Source organism: Malaya genurostris, chromosome 3, assembly GCF_030247185.1.
Source record: "Malaya genurostris strain Urasoe2022 chromosome 3, Malgen_1.1, whole genome shotgun sequence".
Taxonomy (NCBI): domain Eukaryota; kingdom Metazoa; phylum Arthropoda; class Insecta; order Diptera; family Culicidae; genus Malaya; species Malaya genurostris.
The window spans coordinates 38,532,006-38,553,934 of NC_080572.1; the positions used below are offsets into that span (position 1 = coordinate 38,532,006).

Genomic DNA, 21,929 nt, shown 5'->3' on the forward strand with positions numbered 1-21,929 from the left:
ATATTTTGTAGTAAACAGATTCAATAATAGTGAAGTCTTTTAGCATGTGCTCTACCAATAATCATTCTCTTTTGTATACATTTTCAAAGTTCGCGAACTTTTACCAGATTCCTCAAACCAGCAAACGTTTCGAAAGAATATTCTATTGAGAAGAATAGAGAGCTATCATTCTTCAATAAAGAACTCCAGTTTACTCAGCCTTCGAGGAGAACTAGTTCTTCGCGGACTTCGCGGATTGAATATCTCTAGTGTATTCCAATACATTTTTAGCCTGATATAGTATAAGGTTAAAAATTAAAAATGAATGAACTAAAACACAACACTCCTCCCTCAAACCCGATTCCTTCTAACAACCAGTGACGTCTCGTGACTAAATTTACGGGTTGTGCATTGCTCATATGGTATGATATCAGAACCGTTACGACGTTGCAACTGAGACAGTAATTTGTTTTCAACTGCCATAAGCATAAGCCACTGAAGCCTCTCCTGAATGTGTGCATTCAATTTCTCACAGAGTTGACAGTTTGACCAGTTGCTTCTAGAATTCTTAAAATGTACGCTTGTCACTTTGAAAAAACAACAACAATCTATGCCTCTAGTGACTGAGATGATCTAAATTTGATTCTCTTATCGTCGACACTGAACAGGCTCTTCCGAACTCTGAAAAACCAGTTTCAGCTGTCAAAGAAGGAAATCAAATACTCCTTGCAAACGGTGAATAAAATGAAAGTCGACTTTGTGAATCCTATTGAAATCAATACAAAGATTACAACGCAAGTATTGTCACAATTTGACATTACTTGACAAATTTTCATGAAATTAAGGGAATTATTGGCTGGCACTTAAAAAAACGAAAACTCCTAAGAATTCTTAAAAATTTGATTAAACATGTCACCTGATGTTACTTTTACCATTATACATTACACCATCATACCTGATGTTACTTTTACCATACATATTCTGAAATTTGAAGACAAACACTAGAAAAGGTCCTAAGTGCAAATGACAAAAAAGTGCAAAATCCCTCTTTCTTTACTCTTTTTTTCAATTATTACGGTCCTATAGGCAATTCTTCTATCTTTCACTTTGCATAGAATAACGACTGAAACTATCAACTTTCGATTGGCTTTTTAAAAAAATGTTGGAAAATACAGGAATACGCCGTAATAATTGAAAGAGAAAATAAACAAAGAGAAAATAAATAAAGAGAAACTGTCATTTGGACTTGAAATCTTTTCTAATATTTGTAGATATTTAATACAAATCCAGCAGAAGCATCAAAATTATCCTTATTTTTCATTATGAGCATTCATTGTGCTGTTACTGATGGCAACTAAGAAAGCTCTTATTGATTTAAAATTGCTGGGGTGTTGGCTCCATTTTCAATGGATTGTGCACCATTGAACCTGTGAGGGACCACAAGAAGTTCCAAAACTTGTACTGAACTCCTAGTTCAAACACAAAATGGTATTCATCTTTTCATTTGTTGTATCAGGGAAATTATGATGCTGAAAATCGTGACTAAGATTAGGACTAGTAAATTTTTTCCCGGATTTGCACTAAAATTCCCGACTTTTTCCGGTAAAACCAAATTCCCAATTTTTTCCCGGTCACTTGCCACCCTGCATTACTGTTGTTTGAACTTCTCACAACCCAAGAGTAGCTTTCAAGCGAGCCTAAACCTGTTAAAATCGGTTCAGTCTTCTCCGAGAAAATTGTGCGATCTTATCGAGCTGAGTCAAATGATATATAGCATATGTTTTGTTAACTAGTTGTTAGTGAATTATATAATATATTTGTTACTAATTACTTGCAAATTAGTCACGGTGGTTTTGAATTCGGTGCTCTCTATTTTTGTTATTTTTACGAGTGCTTTGATAAATTCATATAAAATTAACAAAGCACTTGTTGACTATTGGGTCATTGAGATCGAAGATCAAATGACTGACACTCCCGGTTTCAGAGCTATAACGATAAAAGTTACGTAACCGACATGCCCATTTTTTGCACATTCTACTATCTCGATATTTTTTTTCATGTAGCACCTACATATTTTTGTTATTATGAATTGGGACAAATCGAACTATATAGATTTTCCAGTAAAAAAAACTACAAGGATCAGCCCCATGAGATTGTTCGAGCTATTGATGTGGAACAAGGCAACCAAAATTTCTAATAATCGATATTTTCAATCAATCGGCATACTTTAGCGCGTTCACAATTGCACGACTCTCCTTAGATCGATATTAGATTTATATTAGGAACCAACATCGAACACGCGAACCCATAACATAGACTCTGTTTGTCTCAATTTGTATTTGTATTGTATCCGACGAAATTATGTCAAGTTTTGCATGCTTGCTGTTATTTTTATAGAGTTAAGTTTTTCTTGTGAATGTGTAACATAGCGATTTGTGATCGCTCTATGGTACTACCATTCTGCGATTTCGGTTGAAGCGATAATTTTTTTCTTATTAGTAATCGAGTTCATCTTATTTAAATTAGTAATTAAACTTAAGCACTCAAAATTTACCCTAGGGTAGGTGTAGATTTCTCAGACGAAAACGACATAACAAAGCATTCCCAATATTTGACAAAAATTAGCTCAATCAAAGATACGTAATTGTAGTGAGACATTTTGAATAGCAAGAGCATTATCACGATGCTAGCAGGATAAGAAAGCATTTTTTTTTTGTAATAAATTCAACCAGTACAGTGCACTCTCTTTTAACCCTAACGAACCTTTTCTCTTAAACGCATACTCACTCTCATGCTACGTTTAAGTATTAGACATCAAAAACTCGCGCAACCATCTGCCATTCATCGTTTGGAAAATCGAAATTGAAACATTGACTGATGTACCTCAGTTTTCGCTGAAGGAATCTAGACTAGACGGTCGTTTTTGCTTTGTCTGTCTGTCGTGTAATCAACCTTTTCCTCCCCCGCGGCGGGTCAACGAATCAAATGAAATTGTGATCAATTCTCAAAACTGTCGCCGCTATCGTCTACCAGTCGTTTTCACCTGCTGCTGTTTTGTGTTCGGTATACGAAAAAAGTTTTTCTGCTGAAGGATAGATATTCTTTTACATTTGTTAGATGGTAAATAGTGAGTTTCTAGTAGGGGGTGCACGTGCCGTTGCTATCGTCGATACCCTTAGGGGAAACAATTTATTCAAATTTCGAACGATTTTAAGAAATGATGGGGAAAATAATTTATTTTAACGTAGGACTCTTCGGCAGAATTTTATGAATGACTAAATGAAATAAAATTTTCACTGTACGCGTTTCTACTTTTCTGTTCCCGTGGTGAGTGAAGCCGTACGACCGTAGTTTTACGAGACTGTTTACTGCTTCCGAAATCAATTGCCTGCGCCTTTGGATGAGCGCAGAATGGTCAATAAACTGTTTCCTGTCAGAATCGCGCGCGACTAAGTAGTGAGACGTCCATCCCGATCCTTTCCTTTGGTTGAGGAAGCACTTGCCTGTGTCCGTTTCCATCAGACCCAGACAGTGCCATTTAGCAATCGGACGGAAGTCAGTTTGCCTGTCTCGGTTCATTTCGTGGTTTGTCTGCGTATAACAAACGTTACTGTTCCGAGAATGATTTCGGGTGCAGCGGTTCAAGGGTAGCGAGACCAAAATAAATATGCAATTGGGGACGGGTATAGCACGATGGGTTATTCGATGCCTTTCATCTGGGTTCGAATCCCAACCCCGGATGGTACCAAATTGAAAATAATTAGTGATTTTGCCTAAAGCACAATATGCACAAATTCATTATAAGCTGTTTGCGCTTGCTGGTCAAAGACAGCCTTAAGATCTTTTCTTATCGCATTGTCGTAACCAATACGTGGCGCTCTGAACTCGAGCACTTTGCCTTGTGCACCGAAATTGCGTGTATTTACACATATCTCTTATACATTAAATTTGAAATTTCAAGTATCTGTTGCCGTTGGGTTAGTGTCTTTTCCGTGCACATGAATTACTGCACAGATTCAAGAAAAGAAGAAATTACTTAGCTCAGCTCTGAGATTTGTGGTTCTTTCTGTCACGTTTGGCTCTGTGAGAATTTGGTTTCAGTAACTTATGCTTATGGCCAGAGATGCCAGATTCCCAAAGTAATATGTGTTTCACATTTTCTATCTGTGTAGCTCGTTTGAAGCGAACACCAAATAGGTCGATTTTGCCGAAATCTTCAAGACTAAAGTAAACAACACCGAAGAGGTTTGGAATGAAGTATTTAGCAGATTTTTGCAAAACATGCGGGAGAACACTTTGCAATTTAACAGCGATTGAAGTAGTCAGAGCATGATGGGAGCGCTGTGTTTGAGAATACCACTGCACAGTTAAATTATTCGCACTTTAACTCGGAATTCAGTGTAAGTTTCTAAAGAATTTCGTATCAAATACACCTAGCGATTCCGCCTGTAATCGATTGTTTTATCTGATTCGGAAACCATTTGGAAATTATAGTGAATTACGAGTATAAGAAATTTGACTCGTAATTCACTGTAATTTCCAAATGGTTTCCGAATCAGATGAAACAATCGATTACAGGCGGAATCGGTATTTTACCGAGTATACACGCCAAGAGCCATCCCAGTTTAACCTAAATGCAAACCCTATAGGTCCTTGCAATCCAAGGCACTTTTCAGGGCCACAGATGATCATAAAGGATTATTTGAATTATCTCCATTTCTCGCCAAAAGCATCGGATTCTTCTAAATGTAAGTTTCGAAAAACGTGTACGTCGTTACTAACACATTGATTTACGACGAACAACGCTCACACGCAATGCAAAAAAAAAATATTGATGTGAAACAAATATCTTTACACTGATATGGGTGTCGTTTCGAAATATATGGTGCGGAAAGGAAAGAATTCCTACATAAGTACACTCGTTCCACTCCGAATCTACCAGAGTACTTTATAATGAAATAGTGTATTGTTTAAGAAATTCATAAATAATCGAGATTCCTGAAAATTGCGTGATCAATTAACGATAATGTTTTTGAACATTTGTGCCTTCACGGGTTATGCGCTGCTTATGTGGTATGAAATCAGATGTAAAAGTTTCTTTGTAAATGAGAATTAACGATTGAGGAACTCGCATCTCATCCGACACAGTCGAAAATTGCTTACGGACGAGACGACAGAAACAAAGATAATACAGTGTAATGAACAATAGAGCTTAAGCTTGAGTTTGACTGACCACCTCTGGTTACTGATCGGGATTAACTGAAATTGTGGCAAATCATCCTTCAATGTACATCTTCTGGGAATCCCAGAATCCATTGATCAGTACCGGCGCCGGCCAGGCCCGAACGTAGATCGTCAAAGGAATGGGAAGGGATGTTAGTCCAGCACTTGTTGTTACTAGAGGCCGCATATACTACTGCGCACTCCACAAGTGTCACGGGAGTAGAATATTTGTTAGTATAAATTTCAGTAATGTATTCGCCCGCAACTTAATATGTTTCGGGTTCAAGATGCTTGGATGCACCACAAAACTCAAGGACTTCCCGAGTGAACGTTTCAACAATGTCCGATATTGAAGTCCCGGAAAGTCTTGCTTCACTAAGGGAAAATTTTGAACGCTATCGTGGAACGAATAAAAACTTCTTTAATTTTTTCCTAAATGAAACTGTGTAATTTTTTTTCTAAATGAAACTGACGAGTGAATGGGATTTAGTCAAAATAGTTGTTTAATTGTAGTGACATATTGAAATCATCCGAAAGCTCTACTTAAAAGATAATGTACATGAATTAATTATTCTATAAATTAAATAAAAATATTTAAAATCACCAAAAAAAGGTTAACAGACGTCACGCGCGTCTGGATTGTTTACTATTTTCACTATATAATTTGCCGCGAAAAATGGTTAATTAAATTATTTATGTATTTACTTCAAATGAGTAGCATTTTCCTACTATTTACTTAACACACCGATCTATGTTATTAAAAGTGTACTAATTATTGCCTATGAAATAAACGTGTCTATTAGAAAAAAAAGTGTACTATTAACGGATCTTCGCGCTAGTTGATTTTTATCATTCAATTGATAATGTTTCAAAACAAGAAATAACATGAAAGAAAAAAACGAATTAAACTCACCAACTAGATGGAAACAGATGAGAGTTCATATTCTTGTAAAATGGTGAGAAAATATTTTTGTGCAAAACTCATTTTTGAATGAAGAGATAATTTAGTTATCAGATGTGTAAGGTAGAAAAATCTGATAACTGAAAGAAAAAAAAATCCTGCAATTGTCGCCTTTTACGACATGGAAGCAGGAACCCAGTGGATTTATTCTTGGCAAACTTTTTTTCCGCTGGATCCCACACGGCATCTGGGCTGGTCTTGTCCGGAGAAAGATAATAAGGTACTATCAATCTTCTAGTGGACCCCAGCCTCTAATACAGTCTAGTGAACAATAGAGTATACGAAACGTTCAAATACGATTTACAAAAGCCTGAAACTTGGCCCACAAGACCAAATTCAATTTTTATTGATTCAAAGCAGCAAACGAAATTGAAATCTTACTTAAAGAACGAATGCATCTAGACGCTAATAATGTAAGTGAAATTCAATTCAACAAGGCGTCTAACTGTGTGTACATTATGTTTAAAGGTGAACAAGATGCAATTCACTTCGTTTTATAAGCGAGGTGCACAGTGTCGAGTGTGACAGTGTTAAACACAAAAGCCCTGTGCACGTGGTGGACCATGTCAAAGAAGTACGAGTACATGACCTTCCCCCGCAGGCCAGTGTTCATTTCGTTCGAGAAAATATGCCGCAACACGGAGAAATTCTTCTCATCGAAAGGGAAGTATAGCGAATTTTTTCCCGGTATCCGAAATGGCGTGCGTGTGGTACGTATACGACTTCACAAGGTAATTCCGTCTTACATCTTTTGTGGTCAGGGCGGAACACACCCTTGTAAAACGCTGATTACATGTCAGTTTTTTGAACAACCCACACACTACGGTAAATCATGCACTGAAACTGCGAAAAGGATACTTCAACCAAATACAAGGACAACCGTTCAGCAACGGTAACTAGTGAACCCAGTACTTTTGCTTCAAAAACGAATTCTTTGTTTACCTTCAATTGCTGAATGCTCAGTTATTAATAAATTGCTTATTAATTAATAAATTAATTTATTAAGTTATTAATAAATTCTTTGCTTTTGCCGGATATTCAGTTATGGTTATGTCGAACTGACAGTTTGCTGACAATTTCGGCAATAACTGACGTTGAATTTGAGATTGTCGAGACTTCCCAATTTTGTGTTCTGCCGAGATGATTACCGAGTACTCGGCCATGCAAATGCATTATAAGTATGTAAGAGTAAGATGAAAATAGGTGCATTCGCTTCAATTTCGAATTATTTTTTTTTTCTGCGGTATTGCGTTTTAAACCCGAAGCAAATATTTTGTATCCGATTTTATCACAATTCGTTGATTGAAAGTCGAGTAATCGGCAAAATAAAATTGCGACTCTACTAATGAGATGACTATGGGTACTATTAGGGCTATTTGACTGAGCTTAACATTGATGGGTTATTTTTCATTTGCCTTTACACAAGTACATCAGCATTTTTTTGTCACACTAAAAGCTTATCGTTATTACTGTAGGTGTTGATAGAATCCACAAACTTTCCCACAGTCCAAAATCATTACGAGATAAGAGACTGCTTCATATTCATAGGGAAATTCCTAACAACACGGTTATCACAAAGTAACTGTCATAATGGTACTTAAACTATAGAATTATAGAACAACCAGATGCCGCAACACCACGCCACATAAAAATGTATAGTGCTTCCGTAAGTTGGAATGGGTATGGGTAGAACTAAAAATTTAATTCACAAGCTTCCGAATCATATCTATTTTGACTGAACATTTATTGCATAATTGCATGCAACGTGAATAGATGAACGGGACGGGCATCATAATCACAATGAATCGCTTCCGCACATGTGCTATTTCCCAAGAAGAAAGAATAACAGCTTTTCCGAAATCTAACGACCAGGAAGCATTGATTGTCAGGAAACATGAAATCTATACCACCGGGTCTCTAATCGCTTTTCCCCATTTGGGCGAACGGGAGGAAGTCTATCATGGCCATAAATCGTGAAATTTTTAGTGTTCGCCTTAGCCACTCAAACAACCCCCACAATAAATCAATTGTAGATTTTTCGTTGGTCCAATGCTTCCCTCCTGCACATTTACGAGCAGTCTTCGGACGGCGTCAACTGATTATGGTGGTGTGGTGCGCTGCACTCATGTTTGTCCGCAATCGGATAGAACGTGTCAACAAAACGAACAAATAAACAAGGAAAAGTACTCACCTAAACGTTGTCAGCAGTGGCGTCGAAACGGTTGTCAGACTGGGCACGTACACGTTGTCCGGTATGCTGCGTTTCGTTGTCGTCGTCGAACCGTATGCCACCCGGCTGAACACGGCCGCAATGCTTCGTTCCAAATTAAAATTTCCCAGCCCATCGCTGAAGGCCTGCACCGGAGCCCCGGCCGGTCCGGTACTTTCCCCATTAGCATCGAGCAGAACTGCCCAACTCGGTCTGAAGAGGAATGCTGATGGTCCACAGTGGCACAACAATAGAACGGTACTAATTAACACTATCGCTAAGGAGGAATATCTGCGTGTGATGATGAAGCTGTTGGTAGCCGACTTAGGCCTCCGGGATCGACTGGGTTCATAGCTGCAGGTGACGTTTGTACCGGTACTGGATCTCACCCTTACTTTCTTCGCCGTATCCGGCGGTCGGAGTTGTCTCCGCCGACCAGATTTGCGGGAACTACTATTACTACTAGAGCGGCTACTACTGCTGCTACAGTTGCTAATGGGATCACCGTCACCCGCCGTTTGGCTACAGCAGCAGCCAGGATTCGGCAGCCGTAAGCAGCTGCTGATATCACTGATCGTACCGCTAAGGCTGCCGCAAACATCCTCTTGTTTTCGTTCGTTAATATCATTTCTACTGCTGACACGGCTGTCACGTTGGCTAGCGGCGGTATGGTCCGGTGATAAGGAGATCTTGTATTTCTTATGCAATGTCCCTTCGGCAAGCATTGTGAATGGCCGTATGTGCCGCGGTGGACGACTTTCGCACCTCGTCCCTTCTGTGCAAGAGGTTTAAAACAGCACACCCGCACTTCACGAGGTTCTCCACTCTTGAACCCACACACCCGAGAACTAGTGGATTATCGATTTTCACCCCCGAAATGATGAGAATTATCCCAAACTAGAGCGAAAACGCTCCGAAACACTGTCTAAGCACATCTTCTTCGAGTTTCATGCAAGATTTTCGTCATTTTCGGTGCTTTTCTTTCCTCTTCGGTGCTAAAACACAACACTTGAAATTTATTTTTCTTCTTTCTTCACCTCAACCTTCCCTTTCCTTCCCTAGCAGGCAGGCAAAGGCCTTCAGAACTTTAGCTGAACACTGCTGTGTTCATATTTATCACATGTCTGTTTCTTCTTCTATTTAGCATCAGCACACCTCCAAGAACAAGAAACAAGAATACTACTTCGTTGCCCCTAGCACTCCAGGCCGGGGCTCTTCACGTTCCTCTTAAATACACAAACACTCACACAAATCCTGAACTGGATCCCGACCGTAGAATTATTCGAGATCTTAACACTGAACACACAGCCGAGTTGAGCAGCCGAGCCCCGCGCGTCTGTCCTAATGATAGAGTGAACTAAGCAAAGCAAATCAGCTCTCGGAAGGTCGCTTGTGCGGCAGCGGGTGTAGAGGAGGACTAGAAACACCGGGAACCAGATAGAAGCTTACTCATTCTACTGCTTTCCTCCCGCCAGCACGGTTCGGAACATAAAAGAAACATAGACACACAGAGCACTCTCTTTCTATCATACACAGGCGGAATATTTAATTATTTGCTTCTTCTTTTCCGCTTTGCTATGTTCGATTCGACCGAAAAACTAGAAAACGTCGATACGGTGTGTATTTCGAAACGGGAACGTTCCACGAATTCTTCCCGGCGGATTCAGCCGTCCGTCGAGTGGAACCGAACGTATACTTGTATATATATAGCTTAATAACGGATAGAACTGGACTGATTCTCACTTTTAATTTATCATCGCACAACCCGCCTGGGGACGCGATCCCCAACGAATGAATGTGGAGCCGACGGAACACAGGCGAGATAATCCCGCTTGAAGTTGACACGCGTGACCCGATTCCCCGATTATATTTTGCTCCTTCTATTGATCGACAACGTCCGTTCCGGTTCAGAGGCGATGTCCGTCTTGCGTTTCAAACGCAACTGCCTTTTTGTGCAACTAAGCTTCGACTACGGCGGACTCGATATTTTGCACTAATCGGAGTTATCCGCTGAGAAGGATATGGAAGGCAAATACCATTACCAAGCGTAAACGTAATACCTCCGCACTCGTTGGGTTCACACTCACTACTGCGCTAAACGGCGGCTACGGATGTCCTTGTTCTCTCTTGGGTTCTAGTCGTTGGTACTCTCACGGGACACACAGGCGATACAGAGAGAAGCCAGCCAACAGCGTTGACTGGTATCCTTTACGGTTTCAAGTTTATCGAGTCCTGCAAATGAATAGGAACGGAGAAAGAGAGCGAATGTGAGAATTAAAATTAATAAACACAACTGAGAATGGAAGGATGACTGATATAGATGAAACTACGGCAGATATGCTCGAATCAAGCTATGGTACGTCACTGGCTGGTTGATGGACGAAGGTGTAAAATTGAATTGGAACGGAATTGAATCTCGGGGACGATTATTGCTTCTATTGAATTAACAGTGTGGTACTTTTGGAATTTGGTTGATAACGTTTTATTTAGCTCGGACGATTTATTTTTAAATATAGATGAAGGATAATTAATATTTTTCAATTTTCAGGGTGAGTTAATTAATTTAAAAAATCGCTAACTACATTACATGGTTCTCGCAGTACCAATTTCAATCTGTTATTCAATTAGGCATGGCTCAACTCCCAATTCCGATGAAGTTATAAATATACATTCATGATTCAGCAACCGCGTATCAGGTCAAAAACGTATTTGGAGCAAGCAAGCATTTCATTTCAGCCAATACTGTTCGAGCTCCGATCTGGAAGGATTCTTAGTGTCAGTAGGATCATAGTACTAGCCATGCAATGATCCTGTACGCTATACATCGGCTGCGAAGTCTGTTGAAAAAGAAAGGCCAAATTCCACAAAAGGAATGTAATGAAGGCTTTGCTTTGCTTCTCTCCATGTCACAATTGGTCATAAATTTTGAAACACCTGTAAATAATTACGTAACTCATCGTTGTTGTTGATTCACCAGCTACTGCATTTTTTAAACCTGTTTCAATTACTTGTTGGTGTAATGGATTTTTTTTAATGTAAATTATTATGGTATCTTTCAATAATTTACATTGAAATTCAATATTGAGTCAAACTAAAAATGCATTAAAAATAACTACAATGTGACCAATGGAACTTTTCAAACAAAAACAGCACATATTTCCTGATATTACTTGAATGGTAGTTTTCTAGCCAATCGCATTTAAAAATTCCCAAATCGGATGTTGAAGGCCGATAGAATCCATAACTAGCTAGGGCACGGATCCTGCACGTCCAGGTGCATTAGATTTATCTCTTTGCTCGATTTCGATTCGACTGGATCAAATAGCAGTAACAATTGCATTGCTTATATTCCATATGATTTGACAATTAATATGGATTGAATACCAAAGTAATATATCAAGTATATTAAATTCAATAGAAAAGCTCTTCTCACACCTGACTTGACAAGACCCAACAAAACGATTTCCTGGTCCAACGACTAACATAGGGCCTCCCAACCCTTGGTGAGAAAAAGAATGCTCCGATGCTAAACATGCAAAACAAAATGCTTTCTAGACATTTCTTAAACGAAGAGAAGGAACTCCTCAGAATTTTGAAAAAATTTTTTTTTAGAAACCAAATACAAGAGCATACTTTGGGCCAAGGAATGTAGCTATTGGAGACATTTTGTCGAAGGTTTGTCAAGAGAAACCTCAATGAGCACTCTTTGGAATACGGACAGACGATTGAGGAACCGTAACGTGGGCATTGAGAGTGAGGAATACTAGAACCGATGGATATTTGACTTTGCTAGGAAAGTTTGCCCAGATTATGTTCCGACGCAGAGCATTATTCGGAAGTCACCTCCAAATAATATGCTATGTTGATAGCCCCTTTTCAATGATTGAATTTTGTATAGCACTCTTGTCTTGTAACAATAACGCTCCTGGGTTTGAATTAAATTCAATTTTGTGAACAGTCTGCCTCACCTCACAAAAAGACACTTTGATGGAATTGTTCAACAAGTTTCATGAGCAACAACACATTGTACCACCTGACTGGATGCAAGTGAAAGTTATCGCCGTTGCTTCTATTATAGAGGTTTTAACCTTAAGGTCATTCGCCTCTTCGGGCCAGAAAAATTTTCTGACCCTATATGCGGGGATGGGAATCGAACCCAAGTGGGCTGCGTGAAAGGGCATCGACTTACCCATCACGCTATACCCGTCCCCTTAAAGTTATCGCCGTTGTCTTGCATCAGAAAATAATCGAAAAAATTATTCTTTGGCTTCTGCATGAATAAAGGGACGAATGATTGCTTTCATCTGACGTGCATTGCTTTCATCTGACATCCAAATTGTCTTCGCACAAAAACAACAAATGGCATCTGTTTTTTTAGGCATAGCAGTTGATTCAGTTTCCATTGATGTTCTTTCAGACAAGCTCCACCAGCATGGACTTCCAGCGTATTTTTACATGGCGATCTGGAAACATTCAGAATTAGCTACATGGATCTCCCGCAAGGCACATGCCTCAGTCCGCTCCTCTAGAATTTATACGTGAACGACATTGACAGCTGTCTAGTAACCCTATGCACACTAATACCGTTTTCGTTTATTGGTCAGAGCAGCCCGCAAGCTGACCCATAGTCGCCCAAACAACTTTTGAGATGTTTGTTTTAGCAACCTGGGGTCGCTCTAATTGGATTCCAATCAGATAGTTTCGTTCGTAGTTTGCTCGAGTCGCACCACGACATCCACGCGACTTTGTTTATTTTTCCTTTTTTTCATGAGCTGTTGTTTAGAGCGCGTTCCACTTGTTCGTTTTACTCTGAGTCAGAGTCGCCCGCTTGTATGCTCAAAAACGAAAACGGTATAAGACAATTGGCGAGGTTTCAGTTACTGGACACAAAGCTTTTAATCTGCAAAAACCATTGCAAGATACCCTAAGTAACTTGTCCGTTAGTGCTGTTCATCTAGGTATCGAGTTCTTTGCGGAGAAAACAGAGCTCTTTTCAAGAGAGCATGATCCCACTCAGCTTCGTATGATGAGAAGAATGATCGCACAGGTTTTGGACTTTCAAATGATTCAAACCCCTGAATGACCAAACCAAAGTTTCATGAGATAAAGATGATGATACAGGGGGCTGGATGTGAGTAGGGATTTCATCCGTGTGATGTCCAGACTCATGTCGGATCATTACACGTTAGACGCACTCTCCTTCGTATCGAACTTTTCAAGACTAATCATTGTGCTTGTGGCGAAGGTTATCGCGATATTGATCATGTCGTTTGGACATGCATGAAGTATCGTGATGTTAGGTATCAACTAATAAATTCTTTGCGTACCCAAGGTCCAATGTCCTTGTTCGCCACATTCTTGTTTGTCGTGACCTTCCTTACATAAAACATCTTTATCATTTCATTTAGACTATTGGAGTTGCAATTTATTTTACATTTTTTTATGTTAGCCTTCTTCCTCTTCCATGAGTTCAACCAATAGTCAGCTATCTTATTTTGAATAAAAGTGATGTACTGATACAAGCAAACCTATAATAGTTTAAAGATCATGTGCAGTACATACAAAATAAATGTTATTTTTTAATGCAATTTATAGCAGCTAATCGTTTGATCAAAACAGTGTTTTTGAGTAGATTAGCTAATAGAATACCGAAATGCTAATATGATATTTAAGGAAACTAGTAGTAATATGTGTTATTAAATAATAACTATTGTGACTGTATTCGAAGCATATTAGGATCAATCTTCAATGTACTATATATGGTGGATGCTACGGCGACGTTTTGTTTGAAGAACAACTAATTTGCTTCAATTAAACAAAGCTAATAATGTTATATACATTCAATTCGCTGAGGAGTGCAAAGCAACTGAATTCGTGTAGAGTATAAAAATATCAAGTGCAACATATCATTTTATGTGGAGTATAACGCAATGGAAGTGCGTGTGCATGACCTTCCTGGAGTTTCTGGCGAGTGGTATATTTGTTGAACTATGGAACAGTACAGAGAGATCTATTTAATCGAAAAGGAAGCTTGGAAGAGTTTTTCCTAGGTATTTTCAAGGGCGTGAGTTTCCCAAGTAGCAAACGGACCTAATGTTGTAATGTAATGTTCGCAAGTGAACTTTTCACAACGATTTTTTCGTCATGTAAAATCAGTCTCAGTGAGAATCACGTTTGCAAAAAACCATTAGTGAACTTTTTTGCAGCGAGTTTTCTAAACGATGATTTTTTCATGTTTTTACGTTTTGTCTTCGATTCATCAGTGCATCAGCAAATTATGTTGAACTGTTGATGCAAAACCCCCGGATCAACATAATCCGCTGAACAGATGTATTTTTCAAAACACTTATTTGCGCCGAAGCGCTATGTCTAACCTGACGTGCCGAAAGAACGAAAGAAATTTGACGGCATACTGATCGCTAACAGATTTTCGTCATTTGGGGGTTTCGTATCTCGTGGGTAGCCAGTTTGTGCACTGATGAGTCGAAAACGAAACGTAAAAACATGAAATAAGTCATATGCACTTTGCACAAACTGGCTACCCACGAGGTACGAAACCCCCAAATGACGATAATTGTTTGTCTGAAAATTACTTGTAAAAAATTTCGATCTCGATTTTCGAAGTTTTGATTTTTTCCTAACACTGACACAGAAGCATTGAACATATTCGAAGCGAATGTGATGGCTCTGAATTTGTCGCATTCGGTCGTATTGGTTGGTCATGAGCTAAATAACAATTACTAACAAATCATGACACGAAAAATTGGCGATAAGGGAAGCGGACGAAATCGAAGTTCGATTTTTAATGTATTTTTTTATTTGGCTCAAATGTTGCATATGCATTTTTTATGATCAAAAAAGATAATTTGCATCAGAAGTTTGTCATTTTTAATCTAGCCTTAGTTTTGAGAAGGGATTAAGCAAAAATCTCATGAAACTTTTCAATAACATATGTTTCAAAAACGGTGGGTCGGATCGATTTCGTGTCTTATGCAATATTTAAGGTAATTACAAGGACCACGTAAAAAAATTTAGAACTGTTTAGAAAAAAAATTTGTTTGATTTTTATTTTAAGAAGAACCAGTGCGGTGAAACTTCATTTCAATCGAATATTATTAGATGAAAATGAAATTTTTGGTCGTTGACTGTCAGCATACCCATTCTCATTCATTATACTTTTGTTGCCGAAGCTCCCAGAATTCATCGTCAATTGAATAACCTCACCTAGTCACTTGAAGTTTTATTTCTTCAGTTTATAGTGCCAAGTAGTCTACCTGTTTAATTGTCTTCCTTGTCTTCACTGTGAATAGTGAACAAGTGCGAATGAATAGGCCTAAACATCAACTCGATAAAACAAAATTCTCTCCAGCCATAACGATAAATAGAGGGTGGTGGTTCTCATTTGAGTTTTCAATTATCACCAGCAAGTTAAAATCGATAATTTTGACTATTTGAAATGCATTGAGATGTGTTTCGAAATATTAAAAATAAAAACTGAAAGAAGGAACAATGAATTCATGTTTATTTTGTAATTGATATTTCAGTTATATTGACTGGATTACCTTTCATCCACGATCTTGAACCAATTCGAATGTTTACATGAACCTCACTTGAAGGTCGCTCTCTCATTGAATTGTAAGAGATATTTTGTTACTTCAAGAGATAAACTGACGGTGGTTAAACTGAGCATCGGTAGAAAGAGAAACGAATGAAGAACGGGATGACGCCCCTTCGCTGCGACAGCGAAGATAGTGTGTTAGAATGTGAAGTTTACTGTAGCAGAGTGATCGTCAATGTGTCCTCACATTCGATTTCAATTGAATTGAATGAAGTTTTACAGCACTAAAAAGATCACCTAAAATTCAAATATCTCAAAAAAGGGATTTTTGTTTTTTTTTATATATATTGTAGCTAATGGCATTTTTTCGCAGCATTGCATGGTAAGAGACAATGTGATGCCGTAGGATGATGAATAAAATGCATGGCTACGAGTCATGCTAAGGAACGTGAACATCCCATAAAAATTCAAAGAAACTTTTCAATTGGGCTCAAAAGCGAAGGGAGGAGAAACATTAGAGCATGAAAATACAACGCAAGATCCTAATGAACAATATTCAAAGACAATTACTATTCAAGGAATACAAAAAAAAACCATTCATCCATTCCAGTTTCGGGAGATTAAATAGAAATTAGATTTTCAAATTGTAATGATAGCATAAAAATTGAAGATATTATTAAACAATAAGAAATCTTTAAAAAGTGCGACTCTTGAACATTGCATAAGAGCTTAAAATAAAATTCGAGAAAAAAAGCTCTGAATCCAAAAATTGCAACAACAAAAAATCCCAAATTTTTCTCCAAACTGCTGTATCTCGAGAACCGTAGCATATAGCCAAATTTTGATGAACTTCTCATTGGAAATTTAGCTTCTTTCATAAAATTTAGTTTAAAAATATTTAAAAAAATGTTTGTCACGATTTTCATTATTTTGGAAACATGTAACTTTTTCAAACATAATTTCTCCATTCTAGAAATTTGCCAGTAGGACTTCAGCTACAACATATAAAAAAATAAAAATATCAAAAATACCTTTTTTGAGATATTTGAATTTTAGGTATTCTTTTTAAAATAAAAATCAAACGAAATTTTTTTTTCAACAGGGCTAAATTTATTTTTACAGTCTTTATAATTACCTAAAACATTGCAGAAGACACCAAATCGATCGGACTCACCGTTTCTGAAGCATATATTATTGAAAATTTTCAAGGGATTTTTGCTGATGCAAATGTTTTTGTTTGGTTATGAATAATGCTTATGAAAAATATGAGCCAAATCAAAATATAACATATAACATAAAATTTCAAAAAAAAATCTCATTTGCGGTGAAACTGCTCTCCTGGGAAAATTATTTCAAATATTTCATGCTTTTTGATTATTATTTCTTTTCTCCGTTTCAATTCAAATCCGATCTTTCAGCTATAATATATATTTCATTAGAACTATTCATAGTGAAAAATTTAGTTGCAAATGAATTGACTAGGAATGTTTGGAATAATACAACGCATTTTCTACTTTTCAACTACTCTTCAACTAATTTTTTTTTTCAAAAATACGTTTATTTCTTAATGCAGTTTACATAAGTTTTTCTTCGCCGTAGCATCACTTTTACATAAAATTCTTATCCTAATTTAATTCTAACATAGTCACAACGATTTGAATTTATTAAAACATATTCCTCTTATTACTTAAATATCATATTAGGTAACTCGTCATTAATTATGAAATCTACTCGGAAATATTATTTGAATCAAACGATTAACTTCTATAAATTATAAATAAGCTGTTATTTTCAGACATTTTGTTGGTAATTTCATAAACTGTTTCGAGTTTGTTTGTATCATTACATAATTTCTATTCTAATTTAGCTATTGGTTGAACTCATGGATGCAGCTGGAAACTCTTCAACTAAATGTTGTAATACAAATGATTTGTTTCAAAAAGATCAATCCGATCTATCCGATGCTATGCAACCGTGCTCTACCGTTCCACACAGTGCATAGACACCCAATTATGAATGGAGCATAACAGCGTGCACACAATTTCCATGCAACAAAACATTCGATACGATAATTATGATCTCCCGGGAATCGGGCAGAACCGGTGTTTACAAACATATAGGTCCTATTTCGCCTCATTACTAATCAATCCGCCACTCCATGGTCGAGTGTCATGACAACACCATCCTACCATTAGCTGTAGGTTTGGTTTTCCTGGTGCCTAGCCGCCCCCGAAGGTGTTCCAGTCGTATGTTTGTCCAACCGAACAATTACCGGGAAAGTAAATTATCAAATTACCACCGAAGCACTCACTAACTCACTAACTATAATGTGTTGTAACCACACTAACTCCGCGACAGACGAATTCCCTGATGAAAATAATAATCATTATGTCGATGGCAAAGGTCACACGGCCTAATTGTATTTCGAAACCATCACCAATGGCGACCGTGGCGGCAGTCAGATATTTGAGTGGACAGGAAATGATTTGAATTCCGATAATGTTTTTCCGAAAGGAAAATTATTATTTAACGCGAAATCATACAAACAGTTATGCAGTTACATCCCTGAACTGATTCCGACTGCAAAAAAAATGATAATTTCATAAAATAAAGAGGAATTACATTTCAAACGTTTCGCAGTTAGTACCGCGAAACCTCAGCTATTAAAATCATCAATTTAATTATTACCCATCACTTTCGACCCATCAGTTTCATGGACATGATGAACGATAGACGCTAGAGCGGTTTTTTTGTGCTATCTATTTATCTCTCTCTCTCTCTCTTTCTCTCTCTCTCCCCTATCACATCGGAGGAAACTTCACACACACACACACACACACACACACACACACACACACACACACACACACACACACACACACACACACACACACACACACACACACACACACACACACACACACACACACACACACACACACACACACACACACACACACACACACACACACACACACACACACACACACACACACACACACACACACACACACACACACAATGCAATAGCAAACCAAAAAGCCAGAGTGTAAATTACTAAAAATATGCTTCGTCGATATGTACTTCCTAGGTAGAGCGCGGCAGTCAAACGGTCTCGAATAAATTTCACCGCCACTAATTTTATTCGATTCGATTCGATTCCCATCGCGCGCCCAGCTACCATTCTTCCTGACGCGGGGAACTCGACCTGGCACGCTGGAAAGTTAGCTTCAACCTACGAAAGCTTCACGGAATTGGCTACGCTTTCGGTATTTGCTGTGTCCAGCTGGTTGCCAATCAGGGTACGGACTAGTAACCTGATCGATTTGATTAGCTGACGCCTGGTTGCCATGTGCGATGAGACAGTGCACCAGTGCTGAAGCAACATGTAAGCGCTAGTGTTCGAATCGAAAATTCGAAGAATTTCACTGTTGGCGCTTGCTCGCTCCCACACAGTGAATTAATCGACTGTAGGTATATGCGCTGCTTAGTGGCTAATGTGATGCAATAGATTTTAACCGATGGACTTGCTTGCTTCCTTGCTATTTGTCGATTGTAAACGAGCCGAAAATAAATATTCAACCAAACGTTAGTATTTTTTTCCAAGCCATGTTTTGTTTTTGGTATAACTCAACAGCCGTTCAATGATTTGTAGTTACTAGCGCGGATGAGTTGTTTTATGGTACGGCAAACCTAGGTTCGCACCGTTCTTTTGTTTTGTTTGTAGTTCACATTGAAAATTATTCAGTAGCTATGAAATTGTAATGAATTGTGATTTTAATCGAGTGAATCGTTCTAATTTCTTCAACTATCATAACTTGCGTCAAAATCTGAGATGAACGTAAGTTACATACCAACTCAAAGTGCGAGAAAAACAGTGAAAATTTTCGATGCGGGTTCCTGAACCCTTTCATTGGTGCTATCGAAATACGACACGTGCTTGCGCTACTTATTGGCTGATATGAAGTTTCCCTATCAATTCAACAGTTTATGGGAATATTGAACAGTTATTAGGAATGCGGGATCTTAACAGGGTTCGGCTTTAATTTTTGATGCGCTCATTACACTATCAATAGTTGACGAAAAAACTGTTTCAATCCACCTAGTGCTGTGGTGATGCCTTTCTCATATTATTCATTATCTCCTATGTGATAAATACTACAAATTAAAAAAAAACTGTTCTAATCCACCTAGTGGTGTAATGATGCCTTTCTCATATCAATCATACTATCATATATAATACTCTGGTATGCTTCAAAATAATTTTCTTCGATTCTTAAGGTGAAATGTAGCGGAATGCGAAAATCGCGTTTTTGATCAATTATTCAAAAACTAGATCGATTTTCGAAAAACCAAAAACACTTAAGTTTTTGAAATCAAATTTATCATAACTAGGTATTCTTAGAATTTTGAAATTTTGCTTTGCCGAGCCGTAATTGGTTTTTGAAATGTATAAACGGTTACTGTTCCGTTCCACGGGGATGATTTTAGAAGTGAAAAGTAGTGTTTGTAGCAGAATTTCACAAAGAATCTGAAAATGCAACTCAAAATTATAAAATATTAGCTAAAACAACCGAAATTTAAAAAAGTTTACATAAACTTTTCCGCATTTTTTTATTGCTTGCGCGCTACTGTTTCGTATTGAGGTGGTGTGAGAAATGCACGGTGGGCACGGTGGCATTATATCGTGAGCAAAAATTACATATAAAATAATGACGCGAATTTATGCAGCATTGGATTTTGTGTTGAAATAAAAACGAGTTGAATACAATAAAATGGGTATTGTAATAAAACGTTTATTTTCTAAGTAACTGTCATTTATAATGCTAATAATGTCCAATTCTGTTGAGTTCAATGCATTGATGTTGCTGAAGCTATAAAGCTTGGCTGTGTAATATCGTATAACAGGTATTATTTTAGATTGTAGCAATTTTTATAGCAAAACTATAACTTCATCATTGACAAGCTACTGAATGAAATGAATACAAGCCAAGCATTATCGTTCATTAACCTGTGATACAAACAATAATAATAAACAACTCGAATAAACGTCGTCAAGCAAAGCAAAGTCTTGGTATTACATTTTATGTTGAATATGACCATTTGTTTCAACAGACTTCGCAGCCAAGGAATGGCGGAGCCGTATTGGGAGAATACTGAATCCACACCAGGAAAATGTCTGGGTTTGGAAGTCTTGGAATTACTTTCCTAATTGAGAAATTTTTTACAAGTCAACATAACAAGAGGTAAACCCTCTGCGCTCAATCATTGAAAAAAGTTCTTGTTTCTATGTGTCCGTTTTTCTTGGTATGCTTTGTGCGACGGTTCGTTCAACTGAAGCGGATAAAATTGTGCGCGCATTTTATAACGCTACATTTCACCTTAAAAGAATAACCGAAATAGATTTGTTCGACCGTCTACTGATAAAACTATCAATTGGAAAAGATTTGAGGTCGATTTAGAAATTAAAATTTAAAGAAATTTTTTTACGGTTCTTCGCCCTTTTCAGCGTTGGTATAAAATTTTTAACACACTTTACCCTATATTTTCGGATCCGGATGAAATTCAGGAATTACGTACGGGACCACAAGACCTTTCATTTGAACCTAAGTTAGTGAAAATCGGTCGCACCATCTGTGAGAAAAGTTAGAACACATATTTTCATTTTTTTGCACATTTTACCCCATAACTCCGAAACTGGAGATCGGATCCAAATAACATTCAGAAATTTTGTATGAGACCACAAGACCTTTCATTTGAATCTAAGTTTATGAAAATCGGTTCAGCCATCTCCCAGAAAAGTGAGTGCAAAAAACGTTTTATACACACATACGCACATACACACATACAAACACACACAAACATTTTGCGTACTCCACGAACTGAGTCGAATGGTATATGATTTTTTTTGCATAATACTACATTTATTTAAGCCAATGAAAATCAATTCAATAATATATGAGAAAACTTTATAGCGGTATAGTGAAATTCGGATCATT

General features: G+C 37.7%; 1 protein-coding gene across 3 annotated transcripts in view; it reads right to left on the reverse strand.

The window, feature by feature from the left end:
• The window catches only part of LOC131437783 (uncharacterized), a 215,709-nt gene that overhangs the window by 18,382 nt on the left and 175,398 nt on the right, over positions 1 to 21,929 (reverse strand). For all 3 annotated transcript variants that reach the window (XM_058607353.1, XM_058607351.1, XM_058607354.1), the window contains one exon: positions 8,355 to 10,604. In XM_058607353.1, coding sequence (XP_058463336.1) covers positions 8,355 to 9,097 — 743 coding nt within the window. In that variant the 5' untranslated portion in view covers positions 9,098 to 10,604. The remainder of the gene's footprint in view (positions 1 to 8,354; positions 10,605 to 21,929) is intronic.